The following is an 18,094-nucleotide window of genomic DNA, read 5'->3' as shown; positions in this document are numbered from 1 at the left end:
AGGTGGGTCTCTAGGGAGGAAGATCTTAAAGCTGTCATACTCAATTATCTACAATGGTGTTTGTACTTCAGTTTCCTGGGACATGAAAGGTAAAATCTATTTCTAAATGTTCACTGTCCTTCTAGAAACTTTGTGGCCTGTGGAAGCCTGAGGTATTGTTTTTGGAAATAAATCAAGAATTAGTAAATAAAATTAATGAAAACTGTCAAATTCTGTTTGATCTGGCATTTCATATGTGCTAACACTTTCAGAAATCATCAGTAATCTTTCAGTGTCAACTTCAGACACTTCCGAAAGGCTTGGCTTCCAGTAAATAGTGAGTGAAGACATCTATAAAATGAGTAAGGAAAAAACAAAAAGGAGGAAAAATCAGGTCCCTTGAAAAGTATCTCAAGTGAGGCCATAAAAACTGTGGGAAATCATTGCTTTGGGCTGTTTAACTGTTGGCTCCTCCTCTTTAACTTGAGGATATTTCTGTAGAGCACTTCTTCAAAGCTCAGAGGTGGATGTGGCTTACTCTGTTGTTCATGCATTCCCCTCAGTTTCAGGAAGCACCAGCCCTGCACTGTTAACAGTCATTACCCCAGCTAATACTTTGCTCACTAAATCAGGCTGTTTATACTAAGATCAAGGGGTCATTTCCCCAGAGACTTTTCCCTCTCCTCTCACCTTTCTCGGTGTCTCTGTCCCTTAAAGCTGCATTTGTAGCACGAGTGGATTCACTGTGCACGAGCTTTACCCACTTGGCTTGGGGAGCAGCAGTAGTAAAGATCTTGCAGGATATGCATTTGTGGGTTATCCATGCAGTAACCAATATCACAGGTGGATAATAATAATGATGGATTTGTTGGTTTAATCCTAGTGTGGACATTTCTACTTAAGGGTCACACCTGTATGTGGGTAATTCAGACAACCATTTTGTACCATTGCAGTGACCTAGGAATGCCTCGTCTTTCTTGGGTTTTAGACTCCCTGTTGGGAGCTTTTTATAAAGTAGCAACATAGACCTATGTATTATTGATTTGTTTATTTATTTATTTTTTTAAAAGCTTTTCTTTCCTTTATTCCATTGATGGACTAAGGTCCTTCTCCCTTAAATCCATTCCTTGCCAAATTGCTTGAGTAAGCTACTTTCTGCCATCTGAAAATCCACTTCTGTAGTTCCTTTTAAAATTATTTTTTGCTTCTTGAAAGGACCAGGATGATTTCAGCTGACTCGCTTAGTAGTAGGAAGGGTTAGATGTTCTCTTCTTGTTGTGCTTTGGTTTTTGAAATGTTTCCCTGGGAAATCCTAGAAAAACACTGTTTTTCTTCTAAGTCACTGTGTGACTCTGTGTATGTGTCTTGTCTAGGAAAACTGACAGATGATGTAACAGAATTTGTAGAGAGCTGGCGGGAAAATCCTCCACAAGGAACACATGATTGGGATAAATCTCTTCTCAATGAGCCACCGTGCCTGACACAAAGCCGTGAATCTCTGCAGGTTTGGATCAACACAAAAGGGTTATTGCCATAGCTGCTGATTCTAATTGGAGCAAGAATTTGACTTAATTTTAAAATTCAATGAGTAACTTGACAACTTTTAATGCTTTGAAGGAGATTGGAAATATTTGCATCTTTTTTTGGGAGAGATTAATTAAAATGCTTGCTACAATGAATCTTCCCTTGTCCTCTCATCACCCCCCGGCCCCCTTTTTGTTCTGTATTTAATTCCTTATCTTTTCAAATACTTTACTGGCTGTATAGCAGCCAGTAGAACTGTTTGGCCATGAAGCTCAATGAGTGACAAGTTGTAAAACCTGGGATTATTCTAGAATTTATGCATAGGAAGGATAGAAAGAAGCAAAATCAGTCAGAGTACAACTCATTTGCCAATGTTTAAAAAGAGAATTATTGTTGCTTTTTTCCATGACTTTGAAGTAATTTTTCCTTCTAATTAGTGTTTTCAGAATATAACCCTTAAATTAAAGTGCTTTGAAACTAAAGCTGATGGCAGCTATGGTTTATTTCTCTTGCTTTTTACTGTGTAATTCAATTACAATGAAGGCTTTTTTCAGGTTATCTTGGCTTAGTTGCAAAATTATCTGTGCCCTTTGGGGAAGGGATATGTTTTACTACCATGGGTATGACCTTGGATAAAAGATACAATGTTATGGAAACTCTGACATGAAGAATAATGTGTTGCTAAACGCTGCTTCTATTCAGTGAGAGGAAAGTGATTCCTAGACACAGACAGATGTCTATTCTGATTTTCCACAGCATTCTATTTTATTCTGCTTATATTTATTTTTGAAAACCTCATTATAACAGCTGTCTCTTTCATTTCAGAGGGCATATGCTCTGTGTAATATCCTGTTACATCCCCCATTTAAACAATGTCATGAGTATGTGAGTCCTCTTTCTTTTATGGCAAGCTGCACAAATGATCTCTGCATGTAAGTGAATGTTTTTGGTTGATTTCAAAGCTATTATAAAAAACACATTGTCCTTCTATCATAAGAATGAATTATAAATGTTAAATGAACTGATCTGTGACTTTCTCTGCATGTAAGTTTTTGTCTGACATTGTTTGGCTGTCTTGCTTTTCTTAGTTTTACTTGTTCTAGTTTTACTACTGTGGAATGTTGTGGAGTTGTTCTTGCTTTCTTTGGTATAAGAATGACCAAAGTCAGGCCCAGATATTTTCCAATTGTGTTAGTCCATCTCCCTTTACTATGTCATCTGTTTTGATTCTGAGTGTGCAACATCCTTAGGTGCTTTCTGCCATATTGGAGCCTTCTTGCTATAGTGAAAGTCATAGTGGATGGGTCAGTTTGGCTTCTGCAAGCTGTATGGTACCATTGAAAAGAGGAATTTGATAGCCATTTGAACTTATGTTAACATTTCATAACTTGCTGTACTCCTGGTCTGGGCAGTTCTGACTCATTAAATTAAAAATAAGGCAGCTCAGGTGGTAATTTCCATTTCTTGTACCCTGGTGGCTCACTGGTAGAAATTTTACACTTCTTGTGAGTTTTTGAAGAATCTTACTCCTTCTGTAAAAATCAATACCTTTATTGAAAGCTCATGTATTTCTGGCTTTTGTGGATTTATTCAGAAAAATAGTGTCAGGTCTCAAATGTATTGATGTACTTATATTGATGACCTCTCTTCAAGGATGGCAGAAAGTTTTTATCATTTTAAGACTTTAAACCTAGTCCAACAGCACAGTACCTTAGAACATTGTGAAAGGAGATCCAAACAGCATGGGTGAATGCACTGCAGGAGCATTCATGAGGTTATGAGTGTGTGTTTGAATGGAGGTACAAAATAATATGTCACTTTTTATTTGTGTAAGGTCAGCAGCTGATGATGCAACTTGGTGTCGAGCACTCACTGAATATGCCAGAGCGTGTGCCCAGGCAGGAAAGCCACTCCATGGATGGCGTGTGCACTTCCAGCAGTGTGGTAATGCCCCTGCTCTTGTACTTGAAAATGCTGCTTGGTCTTTGTATTTTGAAAAGGGTGCCCTAGAAGTTTTACTTCTTTGCCTTTCTCCAATTTCGGACTCACGTAATTCTTAATGAAGCTATTAAGTGAGTCAATCTCACTTCAAGGTTAAATAAATGCAATGTATTTTCTCTTTAATATATGCAATTTATACTGAATTTTTTTTAAGCAGTAAGCTTATTACAGTGTGATTCTTTAAGATTATTAACCATTTTTATTTTCACAGAGCTACTCTTTCAAATATTGCCAAAGTCTTCATATATCACAAAGGCTTTGTGATATATAAAAAGTGTGTCACTAATGTTAAAAATAAATTCAAATTGCACTTGCGTAAGACTTCATCTTACAAGTCAGATAATGTAAGTTTGAAAGAAGTTGTCTAATTTCTTCACCTGCCTAAAACGCAGGACCAAAATGTTTTGTCATCCATGACAGAAGATTTCCACTGTGGTTCCAGAAATCTCTGTTAATGGATGTCCTGGCTGCTCCTGAATGATGGCATGAGAATCTAAATAGCTCTGCTGTGAGAAAGTGTAATTTAAGATTATTCCTTCTTAATGCATCTTTAATGGAGAGAACGTGAATTTGTAAATATGTATCAATTCTCTGTGTGTTAGGAAAGCTGTTGTTTTAAATGATGTTTATCTAGACCACAGCTACTCAGCTAATATGCCAGAAGATACATGCCTGAAAGAAACATGCATAGTCCATTTAAGCCCTGTGACAGTAGCTCTACACTTCTTAATTTCTCTGCCTGTTTCTATATTTCAGTCATTACCTGTGCTGAACCCTTGACCTACAGTGAATGCATCAACTGCTGTCCCGTTTCATGTCACCAGCAATCCCACTGCATTGGCAGTGAGCTTCACTGCATTGATGGCTGCTACTGCCCCGATGGTGAGTTTGGCTTCTCAGGTACACACCTGATTCCATGCAACATCCACGCTGTTCCTCCCCAAGTTTGTCTGTCTTGGTTTGGAAAGATAGGTGTCTGCCAGGTGATAGGTGTCTGGAGCTTCCCTTGGTATGGAGAATGTAAACCCCTTCCCTCCAAATTGTTATAATTTTGCGATTAGGGTCTTTCAGGCAAAGATTTGGGAATAGGAATAACAGTTCTTTACCAGGAATGTTAAAAAAAAAAATAGTACAAAAAACCCAAGGAAACAAACAAACCAAAATCCTAGAAACCCTGACAGAGTCAGAAATATGACCTTGACACTCTGTTGTTCAGGGTGTTGGAAACAGGCCAAATAAATCCCCTTGCAGTAACAGGTGTGGTTCTGTTGGAGTAGAGATGATCATCTAGAAGGGTCCAGTGGTAGTGAGATGGGTCCAGTCTTCCTCTGGTCTTTCTTTCCACTTCTTCTGAGCAGTGGAAAACCGGCTGCTCTGCTGTTCTGAATCTCAGCTTTTATCCAGGTGGGAATGTTTGGCTCTTCACACTGGGTGGAGCATCTCACAATGGAATGATGTAATTTTATCTGCTATGTGGTGAGCCTTAATGGCCCATTAACAGCAGATATCCCCCTGGAGGGAGGATGGGTCATGGAAGAGATAAGGAAGTTTTAACCACCTAGATTTAACATCTGACCCAGTAACAGAAGATACCTGTCTCCTCTCCGCCTGGAGTGATGGTGAATGGGTTATACAGGAGATAAAGAAAACCACCTCTCCAAACAGTTTCAACAGATGGAGCTAGAATACACACTTCATTACATATTGCAAACCAAGACAGCATCCTTCTATGACCTGACTAGATTAAAAGCAGGAGCTTTTTATAAGCTGAGTGGGTAGCTGACCTTGTTTTCCTTACTGACTTTTCCTTCCTATAAAAACTAGGAGTAGTTTTCAGCTCAGATCCATGTTCTAGCTGTAGAGCTACACAATTTCATGAAAAACGGGGTTTTCTCCGCTGTTACAGGGCAGGCATCCTTCTGATTGTGGTGGTTGCTGATTGGTTTTTGTTGACATGGGGAAGATTATTGTGGTGGTTTGGGGTTTTTTTGTTTTATTTTATTTTTCCTGGTTAGGTTGCATAGTAAAGCTCAAAACCATGACATAAATAAAACTCATTCCTGTGGCCAGAAACAGGTTTTGATACTGCAGTTTGTAGACTGTTACACGATTCTGGCAAGTGAGGTATTTATCAGTGTGGTCTGCAGCAAAACTTTGCCCTCATCCAGCAGAATAGGTATTAATATCCAGTTTTCTCTTAGTTATTGGCTTCTGTTGAGTACAAAATTCTATCTATAAGAGGACAAAGAAAGTTTGCCATGGATCTTCAAGTCCTACCTCTTAAATGTACCCTGATTATTTATAACTTTATTAATATTTGTCATAAATTATGCCTTTTATGATTTGGTTAAGCCTTTTTTTCTTCTGTTCCTCTGGTCAGAATAGAGTGATAACATTATAGTAATAAGGGAAAAAAAGAAAAAAAATATATATCAGTATAATGAGGACCATAGAGGCAAAGAATTGTAAATGTGTTGAAAAATAAGCCAAAGGTACTCAAAGTAGCGTGACCATATGTTTGGGTTTGTTATTTTGTGTGTGTGTGTGGTTTCCTCTCCCTCTCACCCAGTAATTAAATATTTATTATTTACACTATGTTTACTGTATCTCAATAAATTTAGTAACTTGATCCCTGAAATATAATTTTTTAATCCCAGAAATATAATTCGAAAGCACTTCTTTTGGTAAAAATGACTTATAAATATTCTAGAGATTTATTATCACACATGAATGACCATTGGTGTTATTCTTGAATATAATTGTTAGTGCTCTGTCAGCCATTGTAATGGATATTTTACTTTTTTCTTGTTATTTTTGTTTCTTCCAGGCTTAATTTATGAAAATGGATTGTGTGTCAAGCCTATGGACTGTCCTTGTGACTACCATGGAAGTTCCTTTGAAATGGGTTCAGTGGTTTATGAAGAATGTAATAACTGGTAATTTTTCTTATTGCATTGTGAACCAAACCCTTTAATGATCAGAAGAAACAGCTTCTTCATGGCCTATTTCAGTTAGAAATTGAATAAACTTGATAAGTACTCATTGTTTCTACATAAAAAATTGTTGTTCTGTGTATGTTTTACGATTAAGAAAAAACCAAACTATTAAGCTATTAGTGTGAAAGAAGAGAAAATGACAAATACTGCAGGTAATACTGTGATATTTAGTGCTGTTTTTCACTTTGAACTCTCCCTTAAAAATAAAAAGAATCTAGAATTCAAAATCTTGACAGGAGAACCATGCTGACTTTGTCTCCTGTTTGTGTTGTCTCACTCGGACATAAAGAACCTAATGTAATTGTGATATTAAGCTGCTGTTTTGGAATTTCTAAGTTAATTTTATATATTGGAAAGAAAAATTTGTAGGAAGAGAGAGTGCCTTTTATTGGATCACCTTAACTGAAGAAAATGGATGAGCTTGCAGCTGTGCAATGTTTTCCCCCCCCAACAATTCTTTAAAAGTCATAAGATTCAAATTTCTTGTGTTTATTCGTTTTAATGTTACTGGTCCTTAACTTTTCTAATGGTTATTAAGGAGCTAAAAAGAAATGATAGTGATACTGGATGTGTGGAAGAAATTTCATGTGATCATGTCCTCATGACAAGCGTCCAGTCATTCTAAAGACAGTGATTAACTCTGTTGTACCCTTTTGTAAGACTCGAGGTACTTGGTGCTTGTTCCATAGAGAAGGAATCCAGGAAGCACAACTGTGGGACAGCTGTGTACAGTTCACAGAATAAAAGTATGAAAACTTTGTTTTGATTTCAGCACCTGCACTGGAGGAAAGTGGATCTGTACAAATTTTACATGTCCAGGTATGTCTTGAATACTTAATAAACTTACTTAACAACTTAACAAAATCTTGAATACTTAACTGTTTGACAACTCAATTATTACTTCAGTAAACATTACTTTTAGATGTTAGTATGATGTTTCATCATGTAATTTGCATTATTTCAGTCTACACACTCATTAGATTAAATATTACAATGGCCTGGCATATCAGTTAAATGTGTTAATGTTTCTGAAAATCAGTTTTAAGAGCCACAAATCAAATACCCATAATATAAGGATGACAGATATTACTGCTTCCTTCTAGAGGAGGAGCTGTTCAGATATCCTGGCCTGGCATCAGGTAGGAACTCTATAACAAAAGCAAGGAAAAGTTTCAGTTCCTAACTGTTCCTAATACCTGATTGTAATACAGATACAATTTTATAAGTTATAGAATGTATCAGGGTGTATGAACTCTACAGCAGTAACAACTGTGGAGAGGATGCTGCCTTTACTACATATTCACATGCATTATTTATTATGTTTTGCAGCTGAATGCTCAGTTTCAGGAGACACTCATTTCATGACCTTTGATGGGCGCAGATACACTTTCCAAGCCACCTGCCAATATATCCTGGCAAAGAGCCGCACATCTGGAACGTTCACCGTATCCCTGCAAAATGCTCCTTGTGGACAGGTGGGACTTGCAGCCTTCTTGTCATGTTTATATCCTGAAGGGTCTATTAATCAAGGGGAAAAAAGCATTTAAGAAGAAATCAAGCTACAAGCCTGGGCATGTGTATAGCTGATACTAAGGGTGCTATTAAAGGCAATTCTAAGGCTGGTCCTATTTTATATTTGAAAGTTTATGATGCTGTGCAGAGGCATCATAAAATATTTTGTCTGCCTTATGTCCAAGACCCATTCTTTCCTTTATTTTTTATGTGCATTTCTGAGCATGTATTTACAAAACTATGTGTGAGGTATGGAACACTGGTAAGGTTTTTGACTACAGAGTTTCATTTTTTTCACAGCCTTGTTAGGGCTTACAATTTTCAGGAAGTTATGTCAAGATAGAACAGATCTTAAAAATGCGTACATGGTATGGGAAGTGACTGAGTTTAGCTGTCTTCTGGAATCAGGCTTTTTTCACTGAGTTCTACATGTGCATGTAAGGGTAGGATTTGGCCCACATTTATATTAAAGTCCTGATTACCAAGCTGCTGGACTCACAGTTGGAGAAAGAGTTTGTATTTTGGCCAGATCTATGTTCTGTCTGCAATGGCCTTCTGTAATAATATTTATTTAGAAGCAGCTGTACAGGCATTTGAAGTGTATATAGCCTAAAATATGACCTTGTTTTAATTCTAAACCATCTATATATGTTAGGCTCACGTTATTATATAATTCACATAAAATTAGATTTAGTGCCATTGCTTTGTACTTCTGTGGAGGTAACTACATTAGGTTTCTTTTGCATTCTAAGTAAATGTATGATTTTATAAGTCCTTTTACCTTAATGATTGCAATCACTCTTCTCTGCAGTTTCTATTGTTCATGCACTTGAGATTTCCTTGGGGAAATGGAAATGGTTATATAAGTTGTGATGCACTTTCTAAAGGCGTATTTCAGTAGTCATTTTCTATTTCTGTGTTTTAACCTACTTCTCTGGATGACAGAAAAGACTTAAGTAGAAGGTTAGAATAAAGTTGCAGTGACAAGTTTATTATAATAGAAATTATTTATTTGCCATCCAGGTAAGAGATAAGAGACTGAGTACAGGGAGTTTCCTCATCTCAGTGGTAGAATTTAGAAGATAAAGAAAAATAGGTAAACTGTATAGAGACCAAATACATTTTGAAATTTGATGATTCACAAATAAATGTCTCTTCTATGGTTCCTAGGAGAAGCATATCGGGATACCAGGTGAGATATGTGGCAGGGCCTAGAAGTTGCCACTATTGAAAAAGTGGATTCCTAAGTAGCAAGTAAAATTGCTGTATAACACTCTAACAGTCTTCAGCTCTTTGAGATAGAAGGGTTACAGTGAGGGCTGTGGAAAGAAGTGTTGGCAAGGACACGCACATTTAAAAAATTTCTAGGCTTTAACCTCTGTGTGCATTATTCTTGTAATCCTGATAGTATTTCCAGTTTATAGGAAGATTGAGGCTGCTTCAAGATGTATTTGGTTGTTGTGTCAGTTCCTCACTTGAAGTGTGTATTTTAGTTAGCTTGGTTTTATTTTAGCAAGTTGGACTGGCTTCATTCTATGCTAACCTTGGAATCCTGAGGAGCTGATTAAGTTAGTATCATCTCAATGAAAAAAAAAAAAAAAAATTCAAGTAGAGCTGTGAAACAAAACAACCATAGGCATGCATCTGATCTGTCACTGTCACAGTCTTAGAATTTTGCAGAGTCCAAGAAGCTTGAGAAAGGTGATTGTGTATAGTGTAGCTGTACTATATCATTGAAGAAAAGCAAAGGAAATCCCTAGAGAAACTGTCTAGACAACTTTTTTATCAAAGGAGAGTTGAGGCCAAAGTGACTTCTTGGAGAAGATCACAGCCTTGCAGCCTGACCTGTTGAAAAGCCCATCAGTAGAGCAAATATCTGCTGTGGTAAAGGGCAGAGTATGCACGTGTGTTTCATTCCCTTGTGTGAGGAACACTTCTCTCTGTGTACAAAACAGACAGAATTGTGCTTTTTGGTTTAGTTGTTGTGGGTAATTTTTGTTGGGGAAAGTGATAACCAAACTAGTTTGCTTTCTACCACACTGGTGAGACTGCAAAGTGCCTTGCAGTAACTCTTGCATTCTTCTTCAGTCTGACTTAGTGACTTTGCTTGATGTATCTCTATATACAGGTGGTTTGTAGGTCAAAACCCCCCAGATTCTCTTAGCATTTACTGCATGTTGGGCTTCATACTTTACCTAGCCTTTAACAAAGGTAATCTGATCAGTCCCTAACAAGTATAGATTTTACAGAGGTCTGAGTAAAGCATTCTGGACGTTAACAATCAGGTGGGTAATCAGAGGATTATGGGGTATGTCCCAGGGGTACGTGCTACTAGTTTAATTATCAGTGTGCAGGTGGTAAGAGGGTAGTGAGAACATTTTTTGTAATATAATGCAAGAATGTGGGGCTTCAGTGCAGCTATTCAAGTGTCTAATTATCAACCAGCTGGTACAACTTGGCAGAAGAGCTGCTTTTCAGTTCCTCAGGCACCCTCCATTATCTTTTTTTCCCATTTATTAAAATTAATGAATTGAAATGGGAAGCTAAAAGATTTGTAATGTGGAATCTCATATTTCTTGATGGTTTGAGATTTTATGTGCTTCTTTAAAAAAGCCTTATCACTCCCATCTCATTCAAGCAGACTAGAAAATGTGGAAAGAAAATACTTGGGGAGATTTTAGCTTTCTGAATCACAAAGAATCCAGTCATCCTGAGCCTTAGAGTTGGTGACATAAGCAGTCATCAGGCAACAAGTTATTTCAAAATGATGTGAAATTTTGTTTAAACACTTTCTGGAAGGAGAATCAGTCAAGTGATCAGCACAGCTTAACCTTATCTGAGTTTCAGGTGACAGCCTCACTAGCTTTGTAGTTTGTATGATGAGAAGGTCTTCTGAACATAGATTTTATTTTTTTTTTAAAGTGTCTAGTGAGAGAAATGGCCATTCCTGTGAAAACACCTGCCAAAAGCTGGCAGGGGCAGTGCTGTGAAAGAAACAGTCTATTGGAACAGAGGACAATTGTCTGCCAGAATTTCTCCTTCAGTTTAAGCCTGAAGGAATAATAAAGCTTTTGTCCATACTGGGTAGTAATGTATATACTATGGAGTGTTGTTTTCTTGGTTCACCTCTGCTCTTCATGCCACCCACCTGCCATTCTTTTATTTTCAGCTTTTTAAAACACCAACAATATTGTCAATTTGTAGCCATTGTTGTTGAATCAAATGCAGAGAAACCTAATTTCTTAGTATAGAGGCAAGACAGGATGATAAGCTACAAGTGCATGGCTTCACAAGGCAGATGTCTGTCTTCACTGTCACTCCAAGAGAGCTGGTTGAGCTCATGAAACATCTCCAGTTATTTTTATAATTTCCTATTTCTGAGTTTTGTTTTACCATTTTACCTGCTAGTGAAAGATCACTGTTGCATTATTATCTAGAGAGGGGGAAATTCTGCATGTAGTTCTTAATCTTTACACACCACTGTGTGTACTTGTGTCTGTGGTATTTGAAGAGCTGGCAGATGATCTGCTCTGCTGCTGGTTCAGCATCTGTCAGAGCCACAAGGTACTGTCCAGAGATCCTTGCAGCTCCAGGAATGGTTTTCAACAAGCAGGGCAACATTTGCCCTGTATTAAACAAGTCCTAGTGAAAGTCAGAGAGTTGAATAAAAGTGTAAATCTTTGAGCTGAGCATTCCGATCTCTTTACACCGGGAATGGTGCTGCTATTCACTGTATAACTTTGATGTTCATGCAACTATCCAAAACTTATCTTGATAGATCTTTTTCAGTGCCTCTTTCAGCACTGAAGATGCTTAAAACTTCACTGTTTCATCATTAATCATGTCTTCACTGGAGGCAGTGGGGCTGAATAATGCAGCCTCCAGCACCTCTGGTGGTTATTCCTTGGCTGCAGCACAGTTCCAGATCCAATCAATGTGGAATTTTCTGCAGGGAGACCTAGACTGCTCTTTGACCAAGTGATTTCAGACATGTCTGTGTAAGCTTGGGTATATAAGACTGTTCTGAATTTTTTCTCAAAATGGTGTTGAAAAGAGAGATGTTTTTGTTGTGACATTGAAATGTCAAAGATGAATAATCGAGATGAGAATAAAATTAACAAATAGTGTGACAAGAGTGGACTCAATTTTTGTCATTGTTCTTTCTGGAATAGCTGTTATATAGTTACAAGGTCTTGCAGTGAAGGAGGATGAACAGAAGAAACTGGGGTTGGGTGCTTCCCCCTTTCATCTGTAGATGGCAGGGAATGGACAGTCTCTTAACTTTATTCAGCCACACTTAATCAGTGTGAGTAAGTTGGTGTCTCAGGCCATGATAGAGATTTGAGTGTAGTAGGAGAGCCAGAAACCTAATTTCCTTCTAGATCAATGAGAGAGTAAAATGAAGATCTGGATTCTTACGTCTTTTAGCATGTAGCAAGACCAATGCTGACATGGGGAAGTTCAAGTTGTCTCTCGATCCACCTCTGTGTCTGATTTTCTTTGATAGAGCATTTCTCTTTTTGAAACATTAAGTGATCACATTCATCCTGTTAAGAAAAAACTGTTAATCTACTGTAATTAATATACATGCTTTAATACACATTCTTTCCATATCGACATTGGAATCCAAAGTACCTGTAGTTACTCTGGGAAGTCGAAGTCCTGTCCTGAAAATTTTGACTGTAACTGACTTCTGTTAATCATTTCTCTGTCTTGTTTCCATGTTACTTAATAGAGGTGTATTTGTTGTAGAATTCAGTTAATTAGCTGCTTTTGATCCTTGGTGACAAATTTCACCTAAGGATGTTGGTGCAAAAAAAAGTAAATAGGATTGGTTTAGGATTTTTTTAAAGAATGTTTCCTCCAGACTGCAATGCTATATTCTTACTCATGTGTTTTTCCATGTGACATTTTGACTTGGACATGTGAAATGCAAAGAATAAGCAATGGTAGCAGCAATAACCAAGCTGGGTCAGTTGGATGTTATGATATTATATGCTGGCATGATGCTGCCTTTCTTATACCAATATTCATCCACAGAGCTCGTGAAGATGCTCTACTCTATTACTCGCCTCAGAAATAATGAACTTAAGTGCTGTTTTATAATGAGTCACAAGATGTTTCTGTCTTTCATTAATGTTTGTCTTTAAAAGAATTTTATATCCTACAATATGCTTTAAAAGAACCTGGGTATATCTGAACACATTAAAATACAAATCTGGAGTTTGGTGCACTGCTCTGTAGATAATGCAGCATTGTTAGTGAGCATCAACTCAGCCTCAGTGGGTCTTTAATCAGTGTGTCTCATGGATTGTGTGTGTCTTGGTACTAAACTGTGTGAGTGTTGTTTATATTTCTCTTTCCAAATGCCACTTCTGCACTGTGTTTGCATTGCAAGTTAGTGTTATTATTAAACACATATGGGAAGTCATTCAAAATACTGTTTTTTCTTACTTAGCTGTAAAGCTGCATGTTTGTTAAGTGCATTCTGATATGAAGCGGAGTATATCTTAAAATTTTCAATCCCCACTAAGTATAACATTTCTTGTTTACTTTGCTCTCACTTGCAGAACCAGGATGGATCATGTATCCAATCTGTCAGCCTTATTCTTAAGCAGGACCCCAAGAGGCAAGTGACTCTGACTCATTCAGGAGATGTTTTGATCTATGACCAGTACAAAATTAACCTGCCTTATGCAGATGGTAAGGAGCAACACATAAGCATATAACTCTTATCCAACACTAGGGTGATATTCCAATGACATTTGTGCCTGTTGTGATACTGTCAATATTGCTAACATACTGAAGTTAAAAGCATATTTTAGTGTCAATATTGTTATTTCTTCTCAATTGCTTCATAAATTAACTTTTGATGTACTTTTTATGCTAATGGTTGGAGTTGTGCTGTAGCTGTATTAGCTAGTTGTCTTTTACATAAAGATTTTGTTTATTTTAACAAGTCCAAATACTGTCCCTCACATTTGCAAGTTTTTTAGTTCTTGCCTAAGGGGAAATTTTTTCCTCTGATTCTTGAATTGAATCATTTCTTCTCCCATTTTTGTAAGCAGCTCACGTAAATTTAAGCAGAAATAACTCTTAGCCCCTTAGAGATGAGCTACAATTTTTCAGACAAAAAATTTATTTTGTGTCTTTTGCTCTGGGTTTTTAAATCAATCTGTCCTCAGGGTGTCTGGCATTCTGCATAGGAATATATGACTGTGAGATTTAGTGTTATCTTTAATGAGAGCTTTATGTGCAAATCATTAGTACATTTAATATCTGCAAGGCCTTGGCTCTTTGGGAGTTTCACAAAAAAGGTTGTAATCACGTTCCCGGTTTTAGGAATTAGTTTATCTACATAAAAATGGTCTGCAATGTTTATATCTTTACATTGATTTAATTTAGTTTACCTTTGTGGATATTTCAGTGAACTCTCAATGCATTTTAAAAAAATGTGGTGAGTCTCACAAGTTTCTTGTTTTGTTCTTTAAGTTTGAATCAATATAACTTTTCGTGAGAAATGTTTAGAGGAAAATAGGGCCTTAATAGGAAAAAACCTTATGTAAAAGTGATAGGAACCATCACCAGTGATATGACACAAAACAAAATCTAAATTTCAAGCTGATTTCCTTTGCCTTCCAACTATCTCTGTTTTTACTCCCCAGAGTTATTTGAAATACGGAAACTCTCCTCTGTATTTCTCCAAGTAAAGACCCAGATTGGATTGCAGATCCTCTACGACAGAGAAGGGCTGAGGCTTTACCTTCAAGTGGATGAACGGTGGAAGGACGACACTGTGGGCCTTTGTGGAACCTTCAATGGAAACACAGAGGATGATTTTTTGTATGCTGAGCTGCAAGATTTCTGTCTGCCAGTATATGAATATCCATAGTTAGAGTGGTAGATCAAGTGTGTACTGAAGCTGAAAGGATAGATACCAAGCATAATTTATTTTGAAGTTTTTCATTAGTGAGATAAATAGTAGGGTTCAGTTTGCTAACAGAAAATCTGTAGCTTCAAGTACAGGATATCAAGCCAGGTTTTGCTCAAAATATTTTAATATAATTTTCTGGTAAAATATATATGATGCACAAGGGCTATTTTACCAGCAAAATGTTGTCCAAAATACAGAGTGGCCTATATAAGGAACTTTCTGCCTCTCTGCAAGACTCTGTCTCTTTCCAGCTCCTATTTTCTCCTGAGCCTTAATCTACTGTCTCTGACAGAGCCTCCATTGTTCAGTGCCTGCAGACCAGCAACAGGAGCTGGCTGCTGCCTGAGCTTCGCTTCGTTGTGGTGCAGGGAGAAGTGGCCAGAGCTGCCCAAGCACCACAGTCAAAGCTGCTGTTTGCTCAGTTTCTTTCCAGCACATTTCTCACAGATGCTAAAGAACAATTTGGCTTCCAGTGCCTCAGAGTAGCCTTATGGAGATGGGAGAAGAACACAAATTTAGGACATGACAGGATAAAAAAAGGAAATAATAGAAGAACTTTATGCTCTCAGGAGAGCTGGGATTTTTCTAACTCAAAACTAATTGAAAAATGGAAAAGTTTTCCATTATAGACCCCATTTAAAAAGACAGATACACAAATATACCAGTGGAATTTTGAACAGTTTCTACATTACAGATTAAAAAGTATTATCAGGCTATTATTTATAAATGAGACTAGGAAATACATAGACAGCATCTCAACGAAGAGATATTGTTTATGTAAAACTATTTAAAATATTTCTGTTTGACAGGTAGTTTTGCAGTGTATTGTCGACAACAGTCTTTGAATTGCTGTCATGCAAATGAGTAGCTCTACAATAGTTGATACTTGTAAAAAAAGCCCTTAAACCTGGGGTCTTACAAATTGTGCTGAACCTTGACACAGACTACAGTATCAAGGCATCTTGATAGGTACACAAACAACCTGATCCACAGCAGATTTGGGAGACTTGCCATAGGCAGTGGTGTTTTCTGCAACACCTTCACTGCCAGCTGCTTTACTAGTGGCAATACTCCTGATTGTGTGCCTTATGCAATATATTGCCTCAAGTATAGCACTCCATATTTAAATGTGCAGTTTTGATCATTCTCTTTGTACATTACTGTGCCTTGGTTATTTTGATGAAAGTCTTTATTGTTCAGCTTCTGTTACCCAGGCCTCATAGGTATCTGTTCAATTGCTTTTGCAGTTATATTTCTGGTGGCTTGAGTTTCTTTTCTTTTCTCTTTCCTGCAAGGAATAAAGAGCCTGGGAGGTCAGCAGCAGACAGGAAAGTATAGGCAGAGGAGAGATTAAAAATGTATTGGATATCACTAAGGAACCAAAAGGACAAATAAGGGAGTTTAGACTATCAGGACAGTGATGCTCTCTGCTCCCTTATAAAAATGGAATTTGGTCTATTTTGATCTTTTCCTTAAAAATGTCCTCTGGAGGACATCTTTTTTTGTTTCTGGGCCTCTACCTGCAAAAAAAAAAAAAAAAAAAAAAAAAAAGAGGAGTCCTGAAACTGATTATCAGTTTTATGGGTGAGCGAATGAGAATATGGAACAGTGAAAGAGGAACTTGAATCAGAGGGTGTGAGAACTGAGACCATTTGGCAAATTCACTATACCTTTTCTGACTGACTTCTGTTTTGTAAAAGATCTCCAGTTGGAGTAACAGAAAGCACTCCAGAGCTGTTTGGAAACACGTGGAAAACTTCATCAGCGTGTGTTCTTGTGCATGACAGTTCACAGGTGGATCCGTGTGATGTTCATCTGCAGGCAGGTGGGCACTGAGGGCAAATCCTTACTGGCAAATGCATTTCTACTTAGTACATCTGTGCCCATTTTCCTAGCTGGATCAGCTGGAGATACAGTAATAACCAGTCCTACCTCCTTAGCTGGAGGTACAATAATAACCAGTCCTACCCATTGAAGAAATTAGTACTTAGGGGTAGTATAGAGGCAGCTGAGTTCAATTCCTTAAAAAAATCACATTGTGGATTGTTTGAGGATTTTGTAATACTTGCAGAGATGTCTGAAATACATAATTTTTATTTCTGGTTTGCAGTTACACTGTGTTAAGTTAGACATGCATTAAAGTTTGGTAGAATGTCTTGGTGATGCTGCCAGTTAAGATGGAGACTCAAAACTATTGCAGTATTCATTTTTGAGAATGCTGAAAAAATCCTAAATGATTGATTTATTTGTCTACTACAGAAGAGAATTAGTAGTAGAAAGATGCTTACACACTGCCAGCCTATAAATTTAGCTGAAAGGGTCCAGTTGGGATAATATGCAGGTGGTTGATGCCATGAGGATCACAGATGGTCATTAAGTCATCCTTTAATAATGATGATTTTTCTAGATTATCAGTTATATCTATTTCACAATTCCTACCACTTTTTGTATTGGACACTAAACACTTGTAAAGACAGAGGTAGAATATTAATGTTTTCCCTTGTGATTTCAGCTAGGGAATTGTCATGTCTCCTGCTACAACATCACCTGTCTTTTGAGTATTTACACAATGTGCAGTGATAGAAAGCTGCTTTCTTGGTAACAGATTGGGGTATGAATGTTAGTCCTTCTGTACAGCTGTATAGATATCAAAGATAAAAAGATTTATGTGGCAATAGTATATAACCATAATCAGTTGTATTGTACAGAAGACACTTTTTTTTTTTCTTCAAGTCTTTTTGAACTCCCTCACTGAAACAGTTTTTAATCTGTTATTTGTGTAGCCTCTTATGCAGCGGAAGCTTGTAGCATCCTTACGAAAGATCTTTTTGCTCCATGCTACCCCTATTTGAGTCCTGTTCCCTATTTTGAGCAGTGCAGAAGAGACACTTGCAAGTGTGGACAGACTTGTTTTTGCTCTGCTCTGGCCCATTATGCCCATCATTGCCGAAAGTTTGGAGTTGTAATAGATTTCAGAGGAGCTGTTCCAGATTGTGGTGAGTTTCCTTTCACTTCTGGACCTAAATAATTACTGCCTGAGGACTTTAAAGGCAATCAGAAAACAAAGTTAAATCAATACAGTCTTTTAAATGAGAAAAGGATTAATTCTAGAGTGACCCTTTGTGCACAGGACAAGGTTAATGTTTAA

General features: G+C 37.3%; 1 protein-coding gene across 1 annotated transcript in view; it reads left to right on the top strand.

Annotated features, from left to right (window-relative positions):
• The window catches only part of OTOG (otogelin), a gene marked incomplete at its 3' end in the record, with an annotated part of 84,024 nt that overhangs the window by 2,126 nt on the left and 63,804 nt on the right, over positions 1-18,094 (top strand). Inside the window, exons 5-15 of the mRNA XM_083863970.1 lie at positions 1,353-1,483; positions 2,329-2,435; positions 3,338-3,447; positions 4,261-4,386; positions 6,332-6,440; positions 7,273-7,319; positions 7,830-7,975; positions 13,583-13,715; positions 14,678-14,855; positions 16,647-16,771; positions 17,730-17,942. Of these exons, the coding sequence (XP_083720096.1) occupies positions 1,353-1,483; positions 2,329-2,435; positions 3,338-3,447; positions 4,261-4,386; positions 6,332-6,440; positions 7,273-7,319; positions 7,830-7,975; positions 13,583-13,715; positions 14,678-14,855; positions 16,647-16,771; positions 17,730-17,942 (1,425 nt within the window). The remainder of the gene's footprint in view (positions 1-1,352; positions 1,484-2,328; positions 2,436-3,337; positions 3,448-4,260; positions 4,387-6,331; positions 6,441-7,272; positions 7,320-7,829; positions 7,976-13,582; positions 13,716-14,677; positions 14,856-16,646; positions 16,772-17,729; positions 17,943-18,094) is intronic.

This window comes from Zosterops lateralis (genome assembly GCF_965231275.1).
Source record: "Zosterops lateralis genome assembly, chromosome: 6".
In the NCBI taxonomy this organism is placed as follows: domain Eukaryota; kingdom Metazoa; phylum Chordata; class Aves; order Passeriformes; family Zosteropidae; genus Zosterops; species Zosterops lateralis.
This window is presented reverse-complemented; position numbering and strand designations above follow the sequence as displayed.